Source organism: Lepisosteus oculatus, chromosome 19, assembly GCF_040954835.1.
Source record: "Lepisosteus oculatus isolate fLepOcu1 chromosome 19, fLepOcu1.hap2, whole genome shotgun sequence".
NCBI classification, from domain to species: Eukaryota; Metazoa; Chordata; class Actinopteri; order Semionotiformes; family Lepisosteidae; genus Lepisosteus; species Lepisosteus oculatus.
In genome coordinates, this window is record NC_090714.1 from 8,164,057 (window position 1) to 8,187,927 (window position 23,871).

General features: G+C 37.6%; 1 protein-coding gene across 1 annotated transcript in view; it reads left to right on the forward strand.

Moving 5' to 3' along the window:
* The first annotated feature begins 7,095 nt into the window (after window positions 1–7,095).
* Window positions 7,096–23,871, forward strand: part of hs3st4 (heparan sulfate (glucosamine) 3-O-sulfotransferase 4) — a 134,583-nt gene continuing 117,807 nt past the window's right edge. Inside the window, exon 1 of the mRNA XM_006637100.3 lies at window positions 7,096–8,358. Within this exon, the coding sequence (XP_006637163.1) occupies window positions 7,724–8,358 (635 nt within the window). The 5' untranslated portion in view covers window positions 7,096–7,723. The remainder of the gene's footprint in view (window positions 8,359–23,871) is intronic.

The window sequence follows — 23,871 nt, forward strand, 5'->3', positions numbered from 1 at the left end:
CTTTGGCTGAGATGTAAAACCAAGGTCTGTGGTCAGTGAAAATCCCAGGGTGTTTTTCGAAAAGAGTGTCCAGAAAAGCGCTATATAAGTGTAAGCAATTATTATTAAATACCAGAGCACTGGGCTTCATCCAAGCAGACTTTAAGTAACCTGAACCACCTGAGGCAGGTGTTGTAAATTGCCCCAGTTGATACAGATCATTGTCTGATTACAAATCCATAGCAACCAGCAAAACAGACAGGGAGAATAGGCAGGGCCAGTTGCCACGGTAATGCTAGCTTGCACTGCAGCACTTCAGCATTAGTGAGTGTGTCTTTTGCAAGCCATTTATCACTGGCACTTTTAATGGTTTTAGGGACTGTTACGTCCCAGTGTGTGCTCCATGTGTGTTTTGTTGCTGTGTTCCACACTTGCTGACCTTGATTGTTCTCCCTCTCCCATTGGTCCATCATTACATCATTGTTTCTGTGTGACATCATCATCAATCAGCTTCTCGGGCCAATCAGAACTCAGCTTATTTAGAAAATATCTTGGAGGTTTTTAAAATGAAGGGGTCTTTTATTTGACTTCAGTCCCGCTTGGTTTAACTTCGGTTTTGTTTCACTTTTGGATTTTGCTTCGGCTTCGTTTTGTTCGTGTGTGGGTTTCGTTTAGCTTCGGCTTTGTTGTTTTGTTGATTTGTGTTCGTCTCCTTTGTACTTTCATTTGTATCTGTGTTTATCCTTGTTTCACCGTTACCTTGCCCAGGTGTATTGTATCAACCTCTGGGTTTTTTTGTACCCTGTTACTAGTGTCCATTCTCGTTTTCCCTTTGGTATTGTGTATAGGGTTAGTTTAGGTTGTTGGGTACATTCTACACATATAGAGTTTTGTATTAGTCACACTAGTTTAGTATGGGTGAGTGCCATTTGTCTTGTATGGTTTTGGGTAGTCAGTGAAGGTTAGCTAGGGTGTTTGAAGATGCCGAAGACTGTATGTTTCGGGTTTCTATTGTAGTTGGGTCAGCTTTCCCTTACTTTCTTAGCCAGCTCCGTTTTTGTTTATTTTATTTTCTTTGGCACCACTCTAATAATAATAATTAATTAATAATTGCTTAAACTTATATAGCGCTTTTCTGAACACTCCACTCAAAGCGCTTTTACAGGTAATGGGGACTCCCCTCCATCACCACCAATGTACAGCATCCACCTGGATGATGCGACGGCAGCCATAGTGCTCCAGAACGCTCACCACACATCAGCTATCGGGGGGAGGAGAGCAGAGTAATGAAGCCAATTCATAGTTCCTCTTCACCGTGTGTTATTGTGTCTTATTATGTACCAGTCACTTAATCACCTTAAAATAATCATTTTTGCACCAACCCTTGTTTGTCACGCTTGTTTGTCAAGTGCCCCACCAGAACTCACCTGCATCCTAAAAAGTATCCTAAATGTTACACCCCTTTACTTCTAGACACTTGGGGACGTAACAGTGACTATTTAGGAATATACTGCAGATTGTATTTGAACCACACAAGGGCTCATTGTGCTGTCGCTTATCCTGGTTTCCATGGCATAAGCAAACAGAGAGCATGTGTCTCTTCTCACTGGATAGGAGGTCAGTGTCCCCATGCTGGGCCCTATTTGGGGATAGACTGGAGCAACTTGGGTAAAGTTACTCAAGGAGCAAAAGCAGGAACTTGAACCTACTATAGTCATGATTCAATAGATTTATCCATATCAAGTATGTTACCCTTCCCCTCTTTGTGACTGTTTACAAACAGATTATCAATAATCCCAAGAAAAGAAGCAAATGCTATAGAGCTCTCTTCATCTGACATCAGGGGAATATTGTCTGTATTTTGGCTTTGGGGTGTCACAGTGGCACTGAAATATACAGCTCAGGTATGCTTGAATGTCAAGTAGTGCAAAGCCTGGTCTTTGCTCACTTCTGGTAGGTCAGTCCCTTGGAAAGCATTCAGCGCTCTGATCCATTTTAACAGTAGGAACACAGAGAACTAGCCTTGTGATAGCAGCTCCTTTCTGTCATGTTGCAAAACTGTTGAGACACAAAAAACTTTACAGACAAGCTCCACGGTCAAACCCACTGAAGTGGATGATCTTGTTGGCCCATCACATTAACCCCAGAGGATCTATTAAGCATTCAAGTGGGGATTGCATTAATGTGCAATGAAACAAGAACCCACTGCATGCCTTTGTCACTTCTGGTTTGTGTATTTCCTTTTATTGGAGCAAAGCCAGTATTGTGCTCATTGAAGGCCAGTGTTGCTTATCTGTCCCACTTAATTACAGCAGTAACATTATCTTCCTTAGAAAAAAAGTTATTTAATGCATGCAAGGGAATGAATTTTGTACCACTAACAAGGGAGTTTCAGTCAGAATTAAAGTAAGTAGAAAAATAGGCTTCTAAGACTGGGATAGCCAGCTGTTAGCATCTTGCCATTTCCTGCTAATGGGAGTCCAAACCCACTAATGAAGTCTGAAAATCCTCAAGGAAAGAACACAAGATAATGAGGAGGAAGGTTTTGATTCCCTTTATTCACTTTCAGCTGGACATTTTTACATTTCTTTTGCTAGCTGTTTCAATCAAGCCCCAGGTTGACAGAGAACAGAAAATTAGAAACTTCATCTGCTTTGTCTGCTAGGATCAGAGTTCAGCAACATAAGCAAAGGCCCCAGAGGATATCTGCCTCAGCTCCTGCATATTTGTCTCTCACACAAATTGTGAGCCCTTCGAGAGACCCCCCAATGTTGCATATATAACTGTACCAAGTAAGGTTTCAGTTTACAATAATATAATAATGTAATAATATATAATGTGATTGTTTCTTTCAAGGGATTGTTGTAGGCAGCCTCTGTTTCATGATGTGGTTTGCCTAAAGTTTGAACTGAAGTTAAGACAATAAATGGAGAATATTTCCTTATCAAAACTGCTTGTATTTGTTAACACATATCTTTACTGTTTTTTAAACCAACAAAGATATATGCTTATATTTTGAAAACAATGTATTATTTTGGAAAATATAGTTTCATAGCAGTGTGACATTTAGAAAGCAATGTTTTATAACCAGAAAGTTGCAAGCAGTCTGACATGGATAAACAAACAGCAATTTCTTAAATCCATTGCAAACATTATCTGGTGATCTACTGAAGCATATTTAAGATGTGTCCAGCTCAATTTCAGCTACCTGAAAGCAGAAAGAAAAGTATATTTATTATCCCAAGAGCTGGGGAATGAACATGGCTTCTGCTTAATTCAGTTCATTTTCCCAAATCACCCCTCACTGAACAGCTGACTGTAGGGTCACGATGATGACAACTGGATGATCTAAGCAGGTAGCTATGTTAATAAAAAGCAGAGAATTGCTCTTTGGGATTTAAGAGAATAGTAGACAAAGTGGTATTATATTCCTGTGTGGAAAATATAACTGTGCTCATGCAGGAGTTTGTGAAGATCTGTTCTAGAAGAATTATTTTTGTCCTCTCAACAAAAGCAGCTTTATCCATGAAAGGACTTTCTTCATTTCTAATACCCACAGCAGGATGAGAAATAGACAATAAATTTGATTAAAACCCAGCATCCTATCTTTGACTTTCATGTCTTTGTCTTAGGTTCTGCATATTTGTGTTCCGTAATTAAATTAGCCATGTTTTTGTATGCTTTACAAACTCTCCAGTGCAGTAAGAGAAATGTGTGTGCATTTCTGGTTGAATGTAATAATCAATTATATGTGATAAAAGGGTTTAATTTTAATTGTAAGTCATCATTAAACCTGACATTTTTGTCTTTTCATATAAAGCACAGTTAATCTGTAAAAGACATGTGCCTGTGATTTGTTCCTGGACATACCTGTAGGCAAGCCAGTGATCTCATTGACTAGTTATTCTGGTTCAGGGCAATTCAGAATAATGACACCTGTAGAGCTTCCTTTGCCTAGTCAGTTTTACAGCTTGATCACCTACAGATATTAACTTCAGTGTCATTCACAGTAATATGTTTCAGAACTGATTTGCAGGAATTTGAAAACAAACGTCCTGGAAAGGTGTTGAGTGTGCACTAGAAGGAGACAACTCTGCCAGCAGTTAGAGGTGAAGCAAGGTCAGACTTGTCAATGAAGGATTCCTGATTTCTTACTAGTATCGCTCCAAAAGATGTTGGAATATCATTTTAATAAATAAAATCCTTTAAGGAGAGTTTTCGGGGCTTTCAGTGACAATAGATGCAATGAGGAGGGTTTTAATCAAACATGAAACAGACAGAAAGTCAGTGCCGCCAGCACATTTGAATGTATTAAGAGCCATTTGCCTAGATCATGTTGTACAGCCATCAAAAACCTATTTTCTAACTTCTTCATAAGATCAGTAAAGGTGGCTATTTCATCTACCAGGATTGTTTTTGACCAGCTAATTTTTCATTTTCACCTGAGCAATTCATTTGCTTTAAATGATTATTCCATTTGCAAAAAAATACATGAAAAATAGTAGGTATTAGGACTAAAGGCTCAACAGTGAAAATGAGCTCTTAAGCATTCGTGCATGGTTTTTCATTATCACAGATACATGTAACGCAGACATGAAAAAGGTGATTATAAATGACTCCAAAGTGAATAAACAACTATAAACTATAAACAAAAATAAACAACCCCTGTAAAGAGTTCTTATAAAATTTACACCTTCTAGTGATGCTATTGAATCTAATTTATTCATAGATTGCTAGTGGTTGGACAATATGAGGTTTCATTTTTACATTATTAGTACTCATACTGCCTCTGAACTTGCTTTATTTTAAACAAAAACATTTTTATTTTACAAAAACATCAAGTAAATTAAATCAAGGTGTTAGATCATCATCCAAGCCTGTGGTGCTAAGAGTTTTATTTTTCAAAAGCTGAATAATACCCTAGCTAGATTTGCCATAGATGGCTCTCTGTAGGCAAATCTGAGAAATTAATACTATTAGTCTTTTTTAGCTTTGGCAATTAAACTTTAAGAGGAAGCAGTTTTAATCAGTTACATTTTGAACTGAAGGTAAGAGCTTGTCATTAATGCTGCAGAAGAAGCTTTATCCAACAGAATGGATCATTAAATAATAATGCAAAAGAAAATAATTCATACTGTCACTGGTACAAATATTAAGAACCTCCACCAAAGAGGGCTCGAAGAGGACATACTGTACTATGCCTTATACAAGGATCTGAAATATTTGTAATCCAATTATCTCCTATTCTTCTACTGGACCATGGTTTCTGTCAGGTGATGTCATGATGAAGGTTTAAAAATGCCACGGTGGTGTTCTCAGATAATTAAGACACTAGTAAACAGAGGAACAGGGTGGGTGAAATTCAACCCACCTCATTTTTTAGCTTTGCTCTGTTCTTCTGCATGTCAGCAAGCCCTTTAATAGTAGGTGAAAGCTGAAATCATTTTAATGACTTCATTTACACAAGATGAGTTAGAAATGGAGTAGATGGGCCGAATGACATCTTGTTTGTTACGTCTTATGTTCTTATGTATGTTTTCACTAAAATTTCCCACAACCTGCTTTCATTTTATACTGCAAAGACTAATATGTTCATTACTGTTTTGTATGACACTAGCATGAGTAAATAAGCCATTAAATATACAGTCTTTGCAACATAATTAGTGAACAAAGAATCAGAAAGACATCAATAGTTTAGACTCAAGTGTCATGTGGAGCATGATGCACATGCTTGTGGAGACTGGTGATGTCTGTAGAGGATCTGTGGGAACCGAGCATTTTCCTATGCAGTGTGAACATTTGAATTTTGAATGCAGGCTGTATGTGTCGTTGCATTCTAATTAATGGTGTAATTTCTTGTTCACTACAGAAATTTTCTATTATAACATGTATTATAATGATCTAATCGCATTAACATGTTAGCAGGTGTGGAGCTTGCTCGTCATGGAGCTAATTAAATGGATGAAAAATTACTTTGACCTAAACCTGATATCCTTGACATAACATGTTATTCAGGCTGACATCATTATACTGTAAATAAAAACGTTTCTCTGTTAAATAATTATTTGAGTTTTTTTCGTATACAAAATGGAAAAAATAAAATCATTGTCCTTTCTCCAACATTTGCTGAAACGCAAACAAAAAATATTTGTTTAAATATTGCCCATATCATGGAAGGGTATCACTTTCCTGTTAAAATATGGTCAGCAGAGTGCAGCAGTGAGCTGCATTCATCAACGTACTGTATTCAACTTTTCAGAAGTTTGAAAATACAGACAGCTCCTTAAGTCGAATTATTATTATTGTTGCTGCTGTTGTGGTGGTGGTTGTGTGTTTGTTGCTGCTGTATTTTAGACGTTTTAAAATGATCATATTCTAACACTTTTGCTCCTGGAGTTAAACTCGTCAGCTTTGTTACGCAAATTGAACCATTCATCTTTATTATTGATCTAAGAGATCAACGTTGCTGTCCACCTGCAATCCACAATGTTAACGGACTTACTGTAGGAGGAATGAGGTTTTACGAGGTGCACAAACCACTAGAAGTAGCTGTGGTCCTCATGTTCCTCGCTTGTATGTAGACATTCAGAACAGCATCAAATCACTTTTGATGTCGAATTTCAAATGGCAGGTGTATACTCTATTAAATGTAAGTATGGAAGACCAGCGTCATTAGTTGAACGTTTGGAAAGGCGCCCAGCTTCAGACGAGCTGCAGGACTCCAGAAAATAAATGCTACACAGCATTTGAGCTAGTTGATAAAAATCTTGTGCGCTCAGTATTCCAAACCATGAGGTACTGTGCTCCTTATTCCTATTTCTTCCCACTCGAGCTAGCTTGCGAAAAGCAAATAATTAATAATTTCTCGTTTGGAAAAATCACAGTTACCATCTTCGGAGTTAATCAAAGTAAATTTGTATCTGTAGATGTGACAGAAAAAGGTAACTGAACTCCGTCGCTAGCTAGTGAAACCCGTAGCGAAAACGCTGTGTTAGAACTGATTCGGTTGTGTTCTGACGAGCTCGCACTGCTGATGCGCGTATCCTGTCTACCAATCAACTAAGGGCGTCAGGACAGCAGGCAACACTCCCAACTAGTGGAGACACTCAATGAATATTTATATGGAAGCAGCACACTTTCCTCTGCACAAAGTTAGCAGATTATCAAAGGAACTACGGCTAGCAAACGGACCTGGGTTCATGGAAATTCCACCATCAAATTTTCATTAAGACTCTGGATTCTTGCTTGGTCATTTTGTGAGCAGCTTCTGTGCGTAACAAGGGGCAGACCGACAGCAGCTCTGGGGACGTGCGGCGAATGAAGACGTCCCTATCGCACTACTTCCAAGACTTTGTGCAATTGCTGTTATTTTCTCTTCAAAAATGTCAAGACTTCGTCCATCACGCTCTGCTCGCTGCACTCCGAGCTGCTCATTTGGAGGAAGGAAAGATCACAGCCTTTCCGATCTAAAGGTCCAGCCCTGTAAATTGTGACAAAGGCTGGCAGCATTGAAGTAAATCGATATTCAAGAATGAGTGGCGATATTCTTTTAGAATCTTAACGATCTTTTGTCCAATCTGGCCCGATGTGCGTCTTGGTGTTTTTTTAGGTGAGCGGTCCAGGTACTTGCAGTTTCAGCAGTTATAGTGCTGATAGTGACAGATTATTATTGTTGAGGGTCCATGCGAGACTGGAGGTGAAAACATGTCTGGCCATCTCTCTGTGAGGATCACTGCTGTCAGAGATGGCATTTTGGTCCAGTACTTCAGTTTTTACCTCTAAAGTGCCTCGGAAGATACTGTTCATGTTCACTCTCTCCCTCTCTGTCACCTACCTGTTCTACAGCTTGATGAGCTGCTACAACTCGCTGCAGTTCCCCTTGCAGGAAAACTACTTGTACCAAGCGAGGCTGGTGACTGAGGAAACAACTTTCACGGCATTAAGAGAGAAACTTTACTCCACCACATCACGGGGCTATCTTGGAGGTGATGTGACGGGAAGAACGGCGACCGAACAGACCCCGGCAGGCGATGCCTTCTACGCTTCGGACCGGACGGGTGATGCTGGAATCGAACAAAGCGCAACCGAGTGGGTCAGGACTCAGCTTGCTCCTACTGAAATGAGCTCCCGGGGCCAGCATGCCGTTTTCGAGAAAGAGCACCAAGAATCCAGCACTACGGACGAGGAGCTCATCAGATCGGGGAATAGCACCCCGGATTATGGAGAAAAAAAATTACCCCAAGCCATCATAATTGGGGTGAAGAAAGGAGGTACCAGAGCTCTTTTGGAAGCTTTAAGGGTGCATCCTGACGTAAGGGCAGTCGGGGTTGAGCCTCATTTCTTTGACAGGAACTACGAGAAAGGACTCGACTGGTACAGGTGCGCCCTTTTGCTTTCCAATTTTTTTTTGCCTTTAACGGGGTCGTGCTTCTCCGTATTAGTTTGCCAGTTATCAATGCCAACACACGAAACGCTGCCTGTGTATTTGTAGCCTGAGGTTTACACATTAAAGACGTACTCGTTAAATAATATCTGAGTTGTGAGTTTCGATGGGTGGCGGTGAAAAACAGTACAATGGAAAGGTTTAATCGGAAGGGTGTTTGTTTTCACGATCCGGTCTACATCAGAAGAGGTTCTCGCAAATAAAAATCCCCCCACCTCCCACCCCCTGTAACATCACTGAAAAGCACTACGAGTGAAGAAAACTAATGTTTTTCTAAACAGGTTTTATATGTTTATTATAGTACTGCTGCTAAAGTTAAAGCTGCTGAGGTTGAGATAATGTTACATAAAATCGTTATAAATGTTGAATACGTTGTGAGATACTTCTATACTTCTAAAAACTCAGTGTTTGTGACTGCAAGATAATTAGTGCTGTCAGAAGGGGTCTTTGTAAGGTTCATCCTTACAAAGCCATTAAGTATCTGCTTTTTGCAGGTAAGTGTAAAGTGACTTGTCACTGTTTTTTAACTGGATAATAGATCTGTGGATGTCGTACTTTCCTGACACCACTGAGGACTCGAGGGTGTAGAACTGAACTTTCAGTCAATACGTGCCAGTGTCACTGGAAAAAGATGAACAGACAGTAATAAGGACGCCTCGCAGCTCGAGATTCACCTGTGGAAGGCTTACGAACTTCGCTATTGCGAAGCTTTCAGTGGCAGAGAGTACGGTGAGAAAATCATTAATTAAATAAAAACCTGCAAATCGACAGGTACATTTAAGTATCGGCAAGATTTAACTTCAGGGTTAAAAATAATGTCGGATTTATTATTAATATTAGTTTATTGGTTTGCTCTAGCAGTTTATTTTGTAAACAATAAGAAAAGGAACTTGGAAATCAAAACAGAGATTTGATTTAGTCTATTTCTGATTCTTCTAAAAATCAGACAGCAGTCTACTGACTGATTATTTTTACCCTTGATCTTATTTTCAGATATTTGATGTGTAACTAGTGTGCCGCATTTCTCAATTACCTCTATCTGTATAAAGCAAAAATATCATTTAGATTCCTAACATATAAATCAAATTGATGGTGAACGTAAAAGGTTTTCATGTTAAAATCATTTTACATTTTAGAATATGGCAATTTGAGGGGATTTGATAGCACCTTTTACAGTAGAAAGCAATTATCTAATTATAAGTAAATTACTGATTCCTGATTAAGTAAAAACTCTCTACACTTCTGTTGGATGGCTAGTAATCAAACCATGTTCTCTGCCATATATGTGACTGCACTCTTTCTTTACATCTGTTCTCTTCCTTAACTTGAAATATTTATAACGCCTAATTTAAACTCGTTTAACATACAGTACATATGAATCTACTGCTTCTTTATATGGAGAGAATTGAAGTTGGGAGTGTTGTTAATGCCTGCAGCTTGTACGCACACACTATCAACAATACTGAATATTTTAAATAGAAACTTTGCAATAAATAAGAGTTCCACGAATTTAATGCCAAAATATCTGTTTAGTGAAATCCTGAAATTACTTCACAACTACAAAAATTGATTAATTAATTCAATTTACCTTTCAGGGACAGAAAATATTAGCAGTTCAACTGCACATCGACCGTTGCGATTGGTTGATTGAGGAAAAGTTTTAAGGCTTGTAACTCAAAGCAAACAGAAAATTATAACATTACAGAGGATGCTTTAAGGCATTTTGCTTTCTTTTATGAAGCGTTTTTAACAACCGAATAATAAATACCGTTTCCATAACCTCTTTTATTACAAAAGAAGGCATGGACAGCGGCCTGTGTACTGTTGGAAAATACTGGCAAATTGCTTGTTGTAAGTATAGCGCCGTCGTCAGAAAAGTTGATGTTTTTATGTGACCTTTTTTTCTCAGTGCTCAGCTGTGGTGGGGGGATTCTCCCCTGAATTAATTTTTACAGATGTTGTCATGAGGATTTATCCCTTCTCTGGTTTATCATCTCTGTAGTAGAAATTGTATTGTTTAGAGTCTAAAGGGGTTTGGGAAGGACATTCCTCACCACTGTTACAGGGATAATCGCAGGCAATTTCTGTCAAGTGAGTTTAGTTTGGAGTGTCTTCTTATATGGAAGGTTAAGTATGACAATATATATTCAGCTTGCGCGTATGGTTTCCGATTAGAAGCTGAAACCCATTGAGAACATACAGTACAATACCGATGGAAACGAAGGATGCATTGAAAGTAATTGGGACTACATTATTTGCCATACTTTATACAGGGTTTTACAGGGTTCGGCAGTTCGGCTTTTTGTTTATTAATAATTCTGTGATTCTCCATCTCAATATATTTAAATGCAGTTGAGACTGGCTCTCTAATGTCTCTTGGCCTCTAAACTGTTTTGCTAATGAAGTACAGGCATGTCTGTTTTTATTGGCAAATTAATCATTTAGAATCTGTCTGTCGAGATGCTTATATATCTGTCTATCTAAAGTAGTTGTCATTTTTTTATAAGAAAAAATAAAGTTTCTTTCCCTTCCAACTTGGACAGTATGCACACAAAATACGAGAGGTGCAAATTAATATTCAATAAGAAATTTGCATTTGCTATGGTTATTTTACAAAGCTGAAAATGTCTGGGACTTCATCTATATTAATCTGTAAATTAAGTAATTTCTAATTTATTTGATTTCTCAGGCATATATACAGTAGATGTGCATATTTACTGTTTGTACACAGTCTGTGGCAGCACTGTCCAGCTGTGATCCTGTAGGGTTGTTGTGTCTTCACATTATCTAGGTCTTTTCAAAGCAACAGCAGCTAGAAAGTTTGAGGAAGACTGTAAATTGGTCCAGTTAAACCAATAATGAGCTGATGTAGGTAATTAAGAACTAAGTTAGAATAAAAGTCTGCAGACACATCACCTCCCAGGGACTGAAGTTAGACCACCCTGGAATAAGGTGTCTGCCACTATTTCTCTGTATACATCTGGAGCAGTGGGGATAGGGGTCTTTGATCATTGTGTGATATGGAAGAAAAAATTACTGCCCAGCATCTCTGCAAAGCTTTTAGATCTGTCTGAAGAGATCTGCAGATCAGCCTCCAGGCTGAAAGAAAGAGACACACAGGACAGCACTGAGAGCAGGTGGATAGGGTTCAGGACTTGTAATCCCATGTGAGACATTGTTGTTGTACACCTGAATAGCTTCCATAAAATATCCGTGCTGTAAAAATAGGTGCAAATAATGACTCCCAAATAAACTAGTGATAAACGTAAAAACTAAACTATTGCCAGTGTCACCAATAGATTACACCAAAGAAGCATACTTTATGTTGACGTGCTGACCAAATCTTGCATGCAACTTTATGTGTAGTTAAAACATGTAATATTTTAAATAATACACAAATTATAATTACAGTATGCATAAGCATCTAGGAACACACAGTGCGTGAGTGAGAGAGAAGCTTATACAAGTTATACAATATCTATGGATGCTGATTGACGAACATGAAATTTAAACATCAACATTACCAACAATGTTCACTGAACATGGTAGCTGAAAGATTTTTGCACATTGGTAGGGTATGAAACTCACTGGTTATTTCTATACTGAAGCTTAAAAACTACCCCCTATTATAAACAAAGTGTCACTATGAATTAATTATTAAACCAAGGAAGTAGACAAGGTCTTTCCAGTGCACATATTCAGATGTCTATTTTGCATATAAGTGGCTCTGTCCCTCTTTCACTTGCAGGTTTGTGTTATAGCTGTAGTAATATCACCTGATTATTTTATATTTTAGTAAAATCAATGTATGTAAAGAAAAGGTTTTGTTTGCAGTTCCACTGAGGTATTAGGATCTGCCGACGCTTGTATAAAATGTACTAATGAGACAGAAAATACATTTTTAATTTCTTACTTAAGTTGGATTGCACACAATTATGTAACAAACATGAAATATCCAGCATCTGTTGTTGGTTCATATACATGATCTTGCAGTTTATAAAATCCAGAAAGCTTCAATCTGCTATGCTGTGCAGTGGGAGTCTGATTTTCCTGCTTAAAATGTATAAATAGAAATTTAAAAATCATTTTAACTGTAGTGTCTTTTTTTCTGCTGTTTTAAGCACTGTTCTGTCGGATAATATTCTATATTTTTATTTAATGCATGTGCTTACAGTTGTTCAAAGTGTTCTTGCTTTCTGCGCAAGCTTAATACTCTTTGGTGGGGGGTTCCAAAAATGTTATGCAGCAAGTGTGGAAGATATTTAATATTCAAACCATAGTTTCAGTAAAATTATGCAGTTTAAATAAAACATTTTAAATAGGATTCTGTTAGAATAGCTGGGTCAAATTAAACCATTTTTAATTTTATTCACACCTTATCAGACCCTTTTTGTGAATAAAAGGAATAAGGTTAAGGTGTCTTTTTCACAGATTCAATCTATCTTGCTTGCTAATTAATGAGAATCTTGACAGCTCTTAACACTGTTTAAGCATGAGCAGTTTTTCACAGGAAATTAAAAACTGCACAGATCAGTGCTCCGTGATTATGAGGCAGAAGAAAAGCACTTGAAATGAAAATTAAACTGAGCGGCAACTAGTCTGACACTAACCAACTTCCCGGGGTCAGATATACTCTGGAAAAAAAAACATGCAATGATTATGCCTGTAGTATGATTCACCCACAACTTCTCAAACTTTACTAAAAGTGTTGTTCAGCCTTGGTCCAGATTAAATTTAAATTAACTCTGCCAATTGCACTTTTAAGCACTTAATAGCTTCACGTGTTTTCCAAAATTGTGTTATATCAATACCATGAATACCAACAATCAGACACAGTACTGTTTGCAAATTGTGATTTGCAGGGCAGTTTGATGTTTTCATGGAATCTGTGCTTTGTCTTAATGAACATTTCGACAGGTGAATTGTGCTAAAATCACAGTAAAGTGTATCTGAATATTGAAAGCATTATAAAGTACAGAAAGATAAATTTAATCTTAATATAAGCAGTAGGAAATCAACGGAAAGCCAAGACAATGCATGGCACAAGCATTGCAGAATGTAAGAACGTACTGTTTATTATGGGTAATTTTCAGAAGGGTTATGATACATAAGATAAGACTGAGAACATCATAGGCCGCAGGTACCATATCAGTTTATGCTTGATGTTAATGCAAGTCATTTGGATATTCATTATGGCTGGCTTACAATAATAATACTGCAGAATATTGATGTGTTTTAAGTCCCTTAGAATCAGCAAAATCCTTTAAGCAGTTTTTTTTCCATAATCATCTATTACATGACTTCCTCTGGATGATGTACTGCAGAAATGTTTCACATGGCTTAGCATATGGGAACAATATCAAATCCTATAAATCTGTTTTACCAGTAAGCTCAAGTGCATAATAATTCTACATAAAAATAAGGGTTAAGGGCTTGCTGCAGTATCAGCTGCATCTAAGGGACTAACTGCTATACTAGCATGTCTGTTTTGTAGCATTCCGCTATTTTATTATTCACATGGAGAAAACTATTTACGTAATGCAATGTCATTCAATTTATGGCCTTGTGATTGATACAGGGTAAGCTTGTTTTATAGCATCTGATGTTCCGTTCAGCACTAACTCAGAAATCTCATCAGATGCACAGAATCAGTTGGGGGTTTGCAATCACTTTTTTTTCTTGTAGCCGGAACACGATGCACAATTTGTTTAACCATTGTCAAGATTGCTATCAGAACTGAATTGAAATCCTGGAAAAGGTTCTATCTATAGGAATGCACTTTTTGAAAGAGCATCTCTTTATAGTCATATTATGTAACCCTTTCAAACCATTTTTTACATTATTTGCTGTTAAGAATATTTAGTAGTTCAGCATGCATATTGCTATATTTTAAATATTTACATATTTTCCTATATAATTGTAAAACTAGGATGCCCTTTGTTTGTTCAGCCTATTTTAAAATCACGTCCTTAAAAATAAAACCATGTCCTTTTTGTAGACAGTAATTATACCTTCTTTGGTACTGTACTTTCTGTAACATAATGAATCATTCTTTCTGTCTGCTTTGGAAGTGCAACAGATCATAAAGTGTTGAAGAAAGCCTTGCAACTTGCCTGTTTTAAAATCCTTTCTAAACTCACCAGAAGCTGATATTTTTTGTTGGGAAGCTATAATTGTTTGTTGACAGATAATTGTGGTTTAATGAATGTCAGAGAAATTGCATTAGTATTGTGAAGACTCCACCTTTGATAAGTAGTGTAAAACAAATAAAGCAGGAAGTATCAGGTGTTGAAAAAATGATGGATTTATCTAATTTGTTTGTAATTTAAACATTTATAATACATCTTGTATTTACATGGTTTGTGTTCATGGTTTTATCATTGAGTGTATCCATTTGAGATAACCCCTTATGATAGCAAGGTCTTGTATTTTACAAGACTCTTCATGCTATCTGCAAACAACAAACTACCTAGCTCTGTAGAAATAAATCTTTCTTGAAAACTCTGTCAGCGTCATAGGCTAACACACAGTAGTGTCAAATTACAGATGGCTTATGAGATGTAAACTTTTTTTTTGCAAACACCTACAAAGATTTCTTCATAGTGCTTAGTGTTGTCCTTCCATAAAAGGAAAATAATTACAAATTAAAAATCATTTCTTAAGCACAACTGGGATTACTTATTCCCCAAATTTTAATTGGCTCCCAGAACAATGACAGCTCTTAAAGGATGTCACTGAAACTTTGAACACACTGCTTTCTGAGTGATTAAATGATTCCTACTCACTTTTCCCCCACCTACTCAGTGAAAGCTGGTACAGCTCAATAATTAACCGTAAATAGTATTCATGCACAGCAAGGGAAAATAAAGAAGGACTTGTCACCATCAGTTATTTCTTGCACTTATTCAGCAGCTTTTGTTAGGGCTCATACTGTAATTAGTACAAAGGCTTTGTTTTCTAGTTATGCCTGTATGTTCCTTTGGTGCCTCTTGACCAACACCCAGCCTGCATTCTTGTCACATTGAAATGCACATTGCGAACTTGAATTAATTAAAATTAATTCCACACAAAGCTGTACATAATGTGGTAATCTGTTCAGTACTGCTTTCCACCAGCAGGGTTATTTGCTTGCAGTGTAGAAAGTAATATCGAATGTGTATCTTATTTAACTTGCATTATACAGTACAACTCAAGCATAGTCACCTTTACAGTACATTTCAGGTTTGTGGTTGAGTACAGTATCTGTCCTACAGTTTGTTTTAAATACACAGAGAAAATAAGCTCAGCCTACTGTACATGAATCCCCTGTATGCTGTTCAATCCAATGGTTAATTAAAAGCGAGAAGCATAAACACTGTGTTTCATACCTCTGTTGATTGACTTGAGTGTCATATCTCTCCATGACCAAAATCGGAGCAAAGAGGATTTGCCTCAGTCTGTGCTTTCCTAGCAGGAGGGGAGAGTACAGTATCATTCTATTGCACTGTGTCGCACTTTCCTCTCCTTTCCAGCATCGACAACATATCTGCATGTGCTAGATAAGACACAATCACAGCGTGTGTAGATGTGCCTCGAGGTCCTTTTCATCAGCATTGTGTCTGTAATATTCCTGGGCCTTTTTAAAAAAAAATCAGGACTGAATCTCGTGCTTAGGGCTGTGCTAGTTATAGTTGGTCTCAGGACACCTCTGGAAAGATTTCCAGATTGTTATATTTGTAAGCACCAAAAAGCCAATTAAAGGCTTTCTAAGCATTGAAAGCAGCTACTGTACTTCAGACTTTTCCCATTGTTTTAACATGTCACTATCTTGGCAGTAAACCAGAATTGAAACATAGCACTAGGGCTGGGCGATAATTCGATAATGATAATTATCGCGATATAATTTTCCTCTATATTAAAACAAAAGTTCGATAAATGTTCGATATATAAGTTTATGCTTTGCGCATGATATGCACATGCGCACGAAATACTGCGCAGTGCGCGTGCGTGTTGCAGACCGGGCAGCTAACGGGGTGTTGTTTACCCACACGGTGGTGGCTGACAGGATTGTAGTTAGAGTGGAGAAATGAGCGACACTAAACCAAATGTAGTGCTGCCAACGACCAGCTCGAAGGACGATGACATCGTCGACAGAAAAGGTCATTCAACTTCGATAATTTGGAGATATTTTGACTTTTTACGATCAGACATAAAACAGAGCACTTTAAACTTTGCAGTCTGTCTGAGCCATCTTCTATGTGTGTTTTATCACACTGCAGTATTTAATTTTTCTATTAAGATATTTATTTTGTAAATTTTACTCATGCATATTTTGACATAAAAAAGACTTGAATACTCTCTACCTCAGATTTGTTTAATGTTTCTGCTGTTTGGCAAGTGTTTGTTGTGTTCTTAAAATAAAGAGTTGTTTAATTTACCAATTAACTGTCTGGTTTCTTCAACTTTCACTCAGGAGAAAAAATCTGCCTTTAAAGTTGAAAGAAATAATGATTTGACATTTATCGTGATAATTATCGATATAGACTGATATGAAAATTTTTATCGTGATAATGTTTTTGGCCATATTGCACAGCCCTACATAGCACCCAAAGATAAAACAGAAAAGCAGAAAACCACTTGATTGTACAGAAAGGAAAACAAATTAAAGAGTAAATGTTGATACATCATCAACACCTTCTGCTGGCTGCCCACCAACTAATGGCTAGTTTCTGAAGGTGCTGAGCAAAAACCACTGATGAACAGAGAGAAACAGTGGGTTTCCTCTAATTGCAAGGCCGTGAATGGAAACTCAATTCTGGACATCTGCTTGGGAGTAGACATGGAATGCCAGACTTGCTGAACATGGTTGAATAAACATGTCATTTACCAAAGGACAGTTAACTAGACAGCTGGAATATGCATGAAACCCGGTGGCTTGTGACTTTTCGTGGACCTGAGTAAAACTATCTTAGACATGTAATTGACTTAGACACTTTTCTGCCTAGGCTGCTTTACTTGAAAGAGAGAGGTGGAGCTTGGTGTGGTGTGTAGTTAGAGAAGGATTAATTTGGATTTGAATGTTAATTTTATTCCACTCGAGAAGAACTGGGGTTAATCTGAGTTTTTCTTTGAAGTACGTGCTTTCCAGATTGAGGAAAATATCTCTTTCCCTCTTCTTGTTCCTGTCTGGTAGTAAGGTGAATTAAAAAGTAAAAGTAATTGTTTTTGACAGTTGTCTTGTTTCTTCCCACTTTTTACATCCTTTCCAAATCATTTCCCATGTTTCCACACACAGGCTGTGAACCCGTCTGTTGCTGGAACTTTATATCCCTATTCCGAGTTTGACTGTCATTCACATCCTAAAAAAAACGTTGTTTATACTGTACATCACCCAATTAAAATTGGTATCATTTTCTTGCCAACATTGACAAATAGCATCATGAATGAGCTAAATGCACCATCATGTGCTGCTGCTAAAGTACTACATGTAATTCTTTAGTTTGTGATTCACAGCTTGACAAATTTTTAATTGGTTGTCCGCTGCACTCACTTTGAAGATGTGAACAATGTAAAGAGATATTGTATTCATGGTACATAAACATTTATTGAGCAACTTTTTAAAGAATGTTTCTAGATTTTTCAGATATCTCGATACTTGAAACACGAGTTGCATGGTACCACAAACCTTTAACCATTAAGTCCTAGTCATTGAATCTTTTTCTACAAACATACAGTACTGTGACACTAAATCTATCCTACCTATACCCAGCTGAATATGAAAGTATATCAAGAACAGAAGCAATGTTACAAACGCTGGGAGGCCATTTGTTCCATCTTTCTAATTTCTTTAATAATAGTCTGAGTCACATTCCCATCATGGGTTAAGGAATCCACAATGTTAGGACCCATGTTCTGGGCTCCCACGTTACCTTTGTCTCCTATTCTTTGTCTTGAAAAGCCCTGAACTTAATTCCCTCTTATGTCCCTGGGTTGCCATTTTCAACATTAAAGAAATCCCCTGTTTCAGATTTCTGCAGTGTCTTTGAAGATTTTTAGTACTTGGATCGATTACTTGGATCGAGTGCCCACATACTTTTCACTGTTCCAGACCAAAAAGATTCAGTTCCCCTAATCTGTCCAAGTAGAACACAGCCTTCAAACTAGGAATTAGTCATGTCATGTAAGGATTACTTAACAGGAACAGGTTTCAAAATTTGATTTGGGCTGTGGGTTCTTTTTTATGAAATACAGACTCACTAAAAAATCATCTGAAATAAATGTTTACCAGGTAAAAATAAGCTTGTCACTCACACCTGTCAGAATGCTGAATTCTATCCATTGCCAGGCAGTCACCTCTCTGGGAACAAAGAACAGTGCAGTTGTTTGTTTCAAAACTAGACCAAATAAATAAAAGCAAAAATTCAATCATATCCAGATGGGTATAGCAACAGAAACAATGGAACCAGTTTATCATGGATTTCTCCTGCATATTTCCATTTCTGGTACTTGAGGATAAAGTAGAAAAGATTTGTAATTTGTCTCAGACCTGAAAAATCTGTGAATCATGAATCCTCTGGGTTAGACAAAGGTCATTCATTTATGAATTTGCCTGGGACAAGGAGCAAAGTTTCTGTATTTCGCACCAGGCTAGGTAGACTTGAAAGCAGCTTTACTTAATGAATATCAAGGCAATTACTAAGATTAGTGCAATGGTATGCAGTGCTGTGAGTGTGAAATTTAGGAGGAATTTACTGGTCTACAGAGATCTGCATGGAGTACTAACACACAGAAGACATGATGAATGGATGGATTAATACCCTCATTCATTTATTTCCTTTTATTTATTATATAATGATAGCATGCCCAAAGGGGTTGGGCAACCTGTTGACCTTGGACCCCTAGAGGTTTTTTTTCTCCTTCTAAGGAATTTTTGGTTCCTCTCCTCCGTTGTCTTCTGGTCTTCTGTTCTTGTAAGGGATTCGGTAAGAGAAACCGGAACCAATTAATGAACCCACTTGCAGGAGCTGATAAACCCTAGCCGTGATCCAAAGAAAACAGTAGTCGAAGAAACAAGCCGAGAGTCCAGGGGAAGCCAGAGATCCAAACAGGGAGCGAGTACCGAAGCCAAGCCGTGATCTGAAAAACCGTAGTCAAATGGGAAAAACTGTAGTCCGAAAACCAAGAGGAACACAAAGAGGAAGGAGGCGTAGCGCAACTAGGAAGCTCGAAAGGAAAACCGATACTGAGCAAGGAGGTAGGAAAAGACTGGTGTTTAAGTACAAGATGAGACGGGGGTGTGGTGGTGAATATGTAAACTGATAGGTAGACTAATGAGGTGAGATTACACCTTCTTCTGCCTCTTACGTTGCAGGGAGGCAGGGATCGTAACAGTTCCATATTGACAAAATATATGGTCACTTGCATTGTTAAGCGCCTTGGGGCAACCTTGTTGTGAAAGGTGCTATATAAAAATAAATTGAATTGAATTGAAAAAGGACTAGACAGCCTTTTGATATGTGTTAATTTTCTTTACACTGATCACTAGGAGACACTTCCGTATTAATGAGCTCAGTCTTGCCTCTTGAATCAGCTTCTGTCTGTCTTCTTTTTTTAGATGTGCTTAACACAAGCCACCAGGTTTAATTCAATTATAACATTGGACTTATACTGTTGCATGTCTCCAGAGGTGTGAATTAAAGCTTTGGTTTACACCACTGAGTCACCCTGACAAGAAAAAAAATCATTAGACGCTTAATGCGGTAGCTGGTGTGGAGAAGCTTGTTTGTTGCGATTATGCTGTTTGTTTCATTGTTATTCTATGCTTTATTTTATTTTTTCAAAAAAAAACACTATGGGGTATTTCATTTCAAGGCCAGTTCCAATAAGGTGCAGCATTTCAATGATTGTAGCTCTGTGTGAAACAATAAATGAGTAATGCTTTAAATGCGTGAGCTGCAGTCAACGTGTTGTTTACATGAAGATCAGACAGAACTGTAAAGGGGTTTGAACAAGGAGACATGATCAGGGCAGGGGGAGTTCTCCAGGATCTGGAATGCTATGCTTGAAAGAAGAGCAAAAGTAGAGTGCGTACAGCACTATATTTCCTCAGGGTTAACGGACAACCTTTTTTTTACCTCACGCTGATGTACAGTGTTCCGAAATTGCAGAAGAAACTGCTTCTGTGTTAGATAAAACGTGAGCTTTAGCGCATCTCCTCAGAGGCCAAGGCTAAATCTGTAGGATACAATCTGAAGCTTTGTGGAATTATGCTAATAGATGTAGCTTGAGGTGATAATATTTTATTGCATAGTTTGGATAAGTGCCATTAACAAAGGATTAGGACACAATCAATGTACTTTGCCACTTTGATGGGATTATTCACACTCAAATAAGAAGGTGCATTTTGTGTCTCACAGCTACCTCCAACAAGATTCTAGAGCTCTGCTTCCTCCTCTATTTCTCTGTTTCTTCTCTGCTAAATGTAAATGCTTTACTGTTTTACTTTAAATTGGGAGCCCATCCAATTTACTTATAGTTTAATTTCTTGTACTGCAATTTATTATAGAATACATCTGATAACACAAGGAGGCTTTAAAACACAACATTTTTGCTTCCTATTGTCATTTGTTGCGTTTTGATGCTTCTACTGTAATTTGTGTAGTTTACCATTTATGCAGTAGCAATCAGCAACAGAATAAGAGTAAATTGTTGCAATGTATAATACATGGGGGAGGGGTGTTGGCAGAGCTGTGGGAAAACTTTTCTATTTCCATTTATTATTTTTTCTCATTGTTTGTTGCCAAATTGTGACTTTAAAGTGAGTTTCTGGGAAACTTAATACTGCATATCCACATTTACTAACCCACCCAGTATTTTAATTGCTGTCAGAAAGACTTGTGGGTTTGATTAGCAGAATTAAGAATGCAACAAAGGTTACAAATGAGATTTTGGCCCATCTTGCTTGTTTGGCTGCTAGACGTTAAGTGATTCAAGTGTCTTATCCAACTGTTATGTGATAAATCCAATTTAGTCTGCTTCAGCAACATAATGTGGACTGCTTGTGACAGCCACCAGCCACCTTTAATGTAAATAACTGCTTTCAGTTCTTGGTCTTAGCTCTTGATTCCCACGTATATCCCTATGTCTTTGTTGCAATGTTCATCATGGAGTAGTCCATTGAATTGGGTTTGTTAGCTGGAGAAGACATGAGGTTGGTTTTATTTTTAATTGTAGCTTGGTGGTGAGCTCAGAGGGCACTCTGCAGAGCTGAAGGTGCCATTCAGGAGTTGCAGAGAGAAACCTTTAAAACTGAATTTTTTATAGCTATCTCCCATAACACAATGAACTAAAGGAGCGACAAGTTGTAGCTTCCTGTCCAAGCAAATCTAATTCCCATCACTGTGAAAATTGACGAGTGAGAGAACAATGATATATCACAGAACCTAATGAATGTCAAAACGACAGTTAGTCTGCTCAGTATCTTTTTCATTCTGTAGCTTTATAGGCTGATGTCTGAAGTGGACAAAGCACTATAGGCTGTTTTGCCTCTGATTTGCGATCCCAGCTGGGCCAGTCATAGCATGAATTTTAATCATGTTCACGATAAACCCCATAATGATGTCCTCCACTGTGATGATCAACCTCGGCTTTGTTTTATTTCACCAGACTAGCAAAGAGAATCTTAAGAATGAATTGATTTTTAAATAAGCATATATTTAGCTCTAAGCACTGGCAGTACATATTAGGTTGCGTTGTGCTGCAAACAAAGTATTTTAATTGATCTTGCTGATAAATAATGAAGGTAGGCCTTGCTTCTGGTAATTCAAGGTCACTGTGCAACTGCCATTTCAATCTGAAGCCCTTCACTTACTTAAAGGGACCACTGAGCCTTGAAAGTTTATCATAGAAAAGGTGAAATTTTCTATGTACTGTAAATAATAGATTCATTTCATTTCATTTACTACACTGTTGGAGGAATATTTGATAGAGAAATATGATTGAGTATTATTTTCTCAAACTGTCTTTCTTGTCTTTGAGAAGGGCTACACACATCCTTTAAACTGAAGAGAGATACACTTAAAATGCATTCATCCTTTTTATAACCAGCACAACACAGATTTACAGTATTTCTAAGCATCTCAGCACTGCAGTGTTCCTTAAAAAAAGGAGAAGGAAGGACCTACCATGCATTGAAGGTGGAACAGAACCAATACTGTCTGTACTTACAGACAGTGCAGATTGGCCCAGTAGTACAGACATAAATGGCTTGAGCCATTAACTGTCATGAATCTCTAAGGTGCAAAAGCCAGTTGTTTTGCTGTCTCCAGGCCAGCTGGTTTTGAGTCAGTCAGGGTGTCCCCAGCTTGCTGTGCAATAGCGTAACAATGTAACAGCGACATCTGTGGCTTGTCCAGGGCCTGTCATATGGCAGTGTTACTGATGACAGCTGTAAACTGTACCCACAGGTGAAATTTGATTTTGAATGATTTTGACTTTCGTAGATAGCTCCTACTTCGCACTTTCTCCCATGACATCTGTAAGGTTTTCCATTGCACAGGTCCATAGAAAACTTAATTAGTCTGGGAGAAAGACTCTGGATGAGGCATGTGCTTAACAATAATTCTAGAGTCATTAGAAATACAGTTACCTCAAAATGTAGCCAAGCTCTTGGGGATTTTAAACTGAAAGCTGATTTGAAAGGAAACCTGGATTTTTATGACAATACATTATTTCTCAATACAAAAAAATTGGATACTACAGACAGGAATGACTTTCAATATTGTGTATGTAAAATATTGTCAAAAATAGTTATCTTAATTCAAAGTGCTTGATGTCATTTTAATCATACCCCAGCAATCTGTATTTCATGAACCCTCCATTAGCTTTGATATTCTTCAAGAATGTATTTTCTGTAAGCTGTTTGAAATCTCTTAAACCTCATGTGAAGGATAAACAACCACTGCAACCACTTGTGATCTGCTGCAACCACTTGTGATCTGCTCTCTTCAGTTCATTAATATTCTGCTAAATGACAAATCAGGAAAACTGATTTCTGTGATCTCTTAGGCATTTACAGTAGCATTTGAGTTTGATATGGGATTTGAACTGTTATGTTGTTTCTGTTTACAAAAAAGTATGACTGATTCAAATGTGGGGTACAGAAATAATAGTGTGCTTTGTATTTCCTCTGTTATTTGTTTCACTGGGCTTTTGAATGCTTTTAAAAGTTTTGGAATGGGAAGGTAGTTCACTTTGAGAATGTCCATATTGTTTAAAATGCATAGATTCCACAAAGGGACACGTTCTACAATGTAAATTTTGCATTCAAAACTTAGTGATTCTCTGTACATTTTTCAGTTTCTGTGCTTTTTGCAGGAGACACAATTAAATCAAGAAAAATTATTTTGATATTCTTCTGCTATTTGCTAAATGTAAATTAGGTATTACCTGTAGCCCTTGGCTGTGTGTCT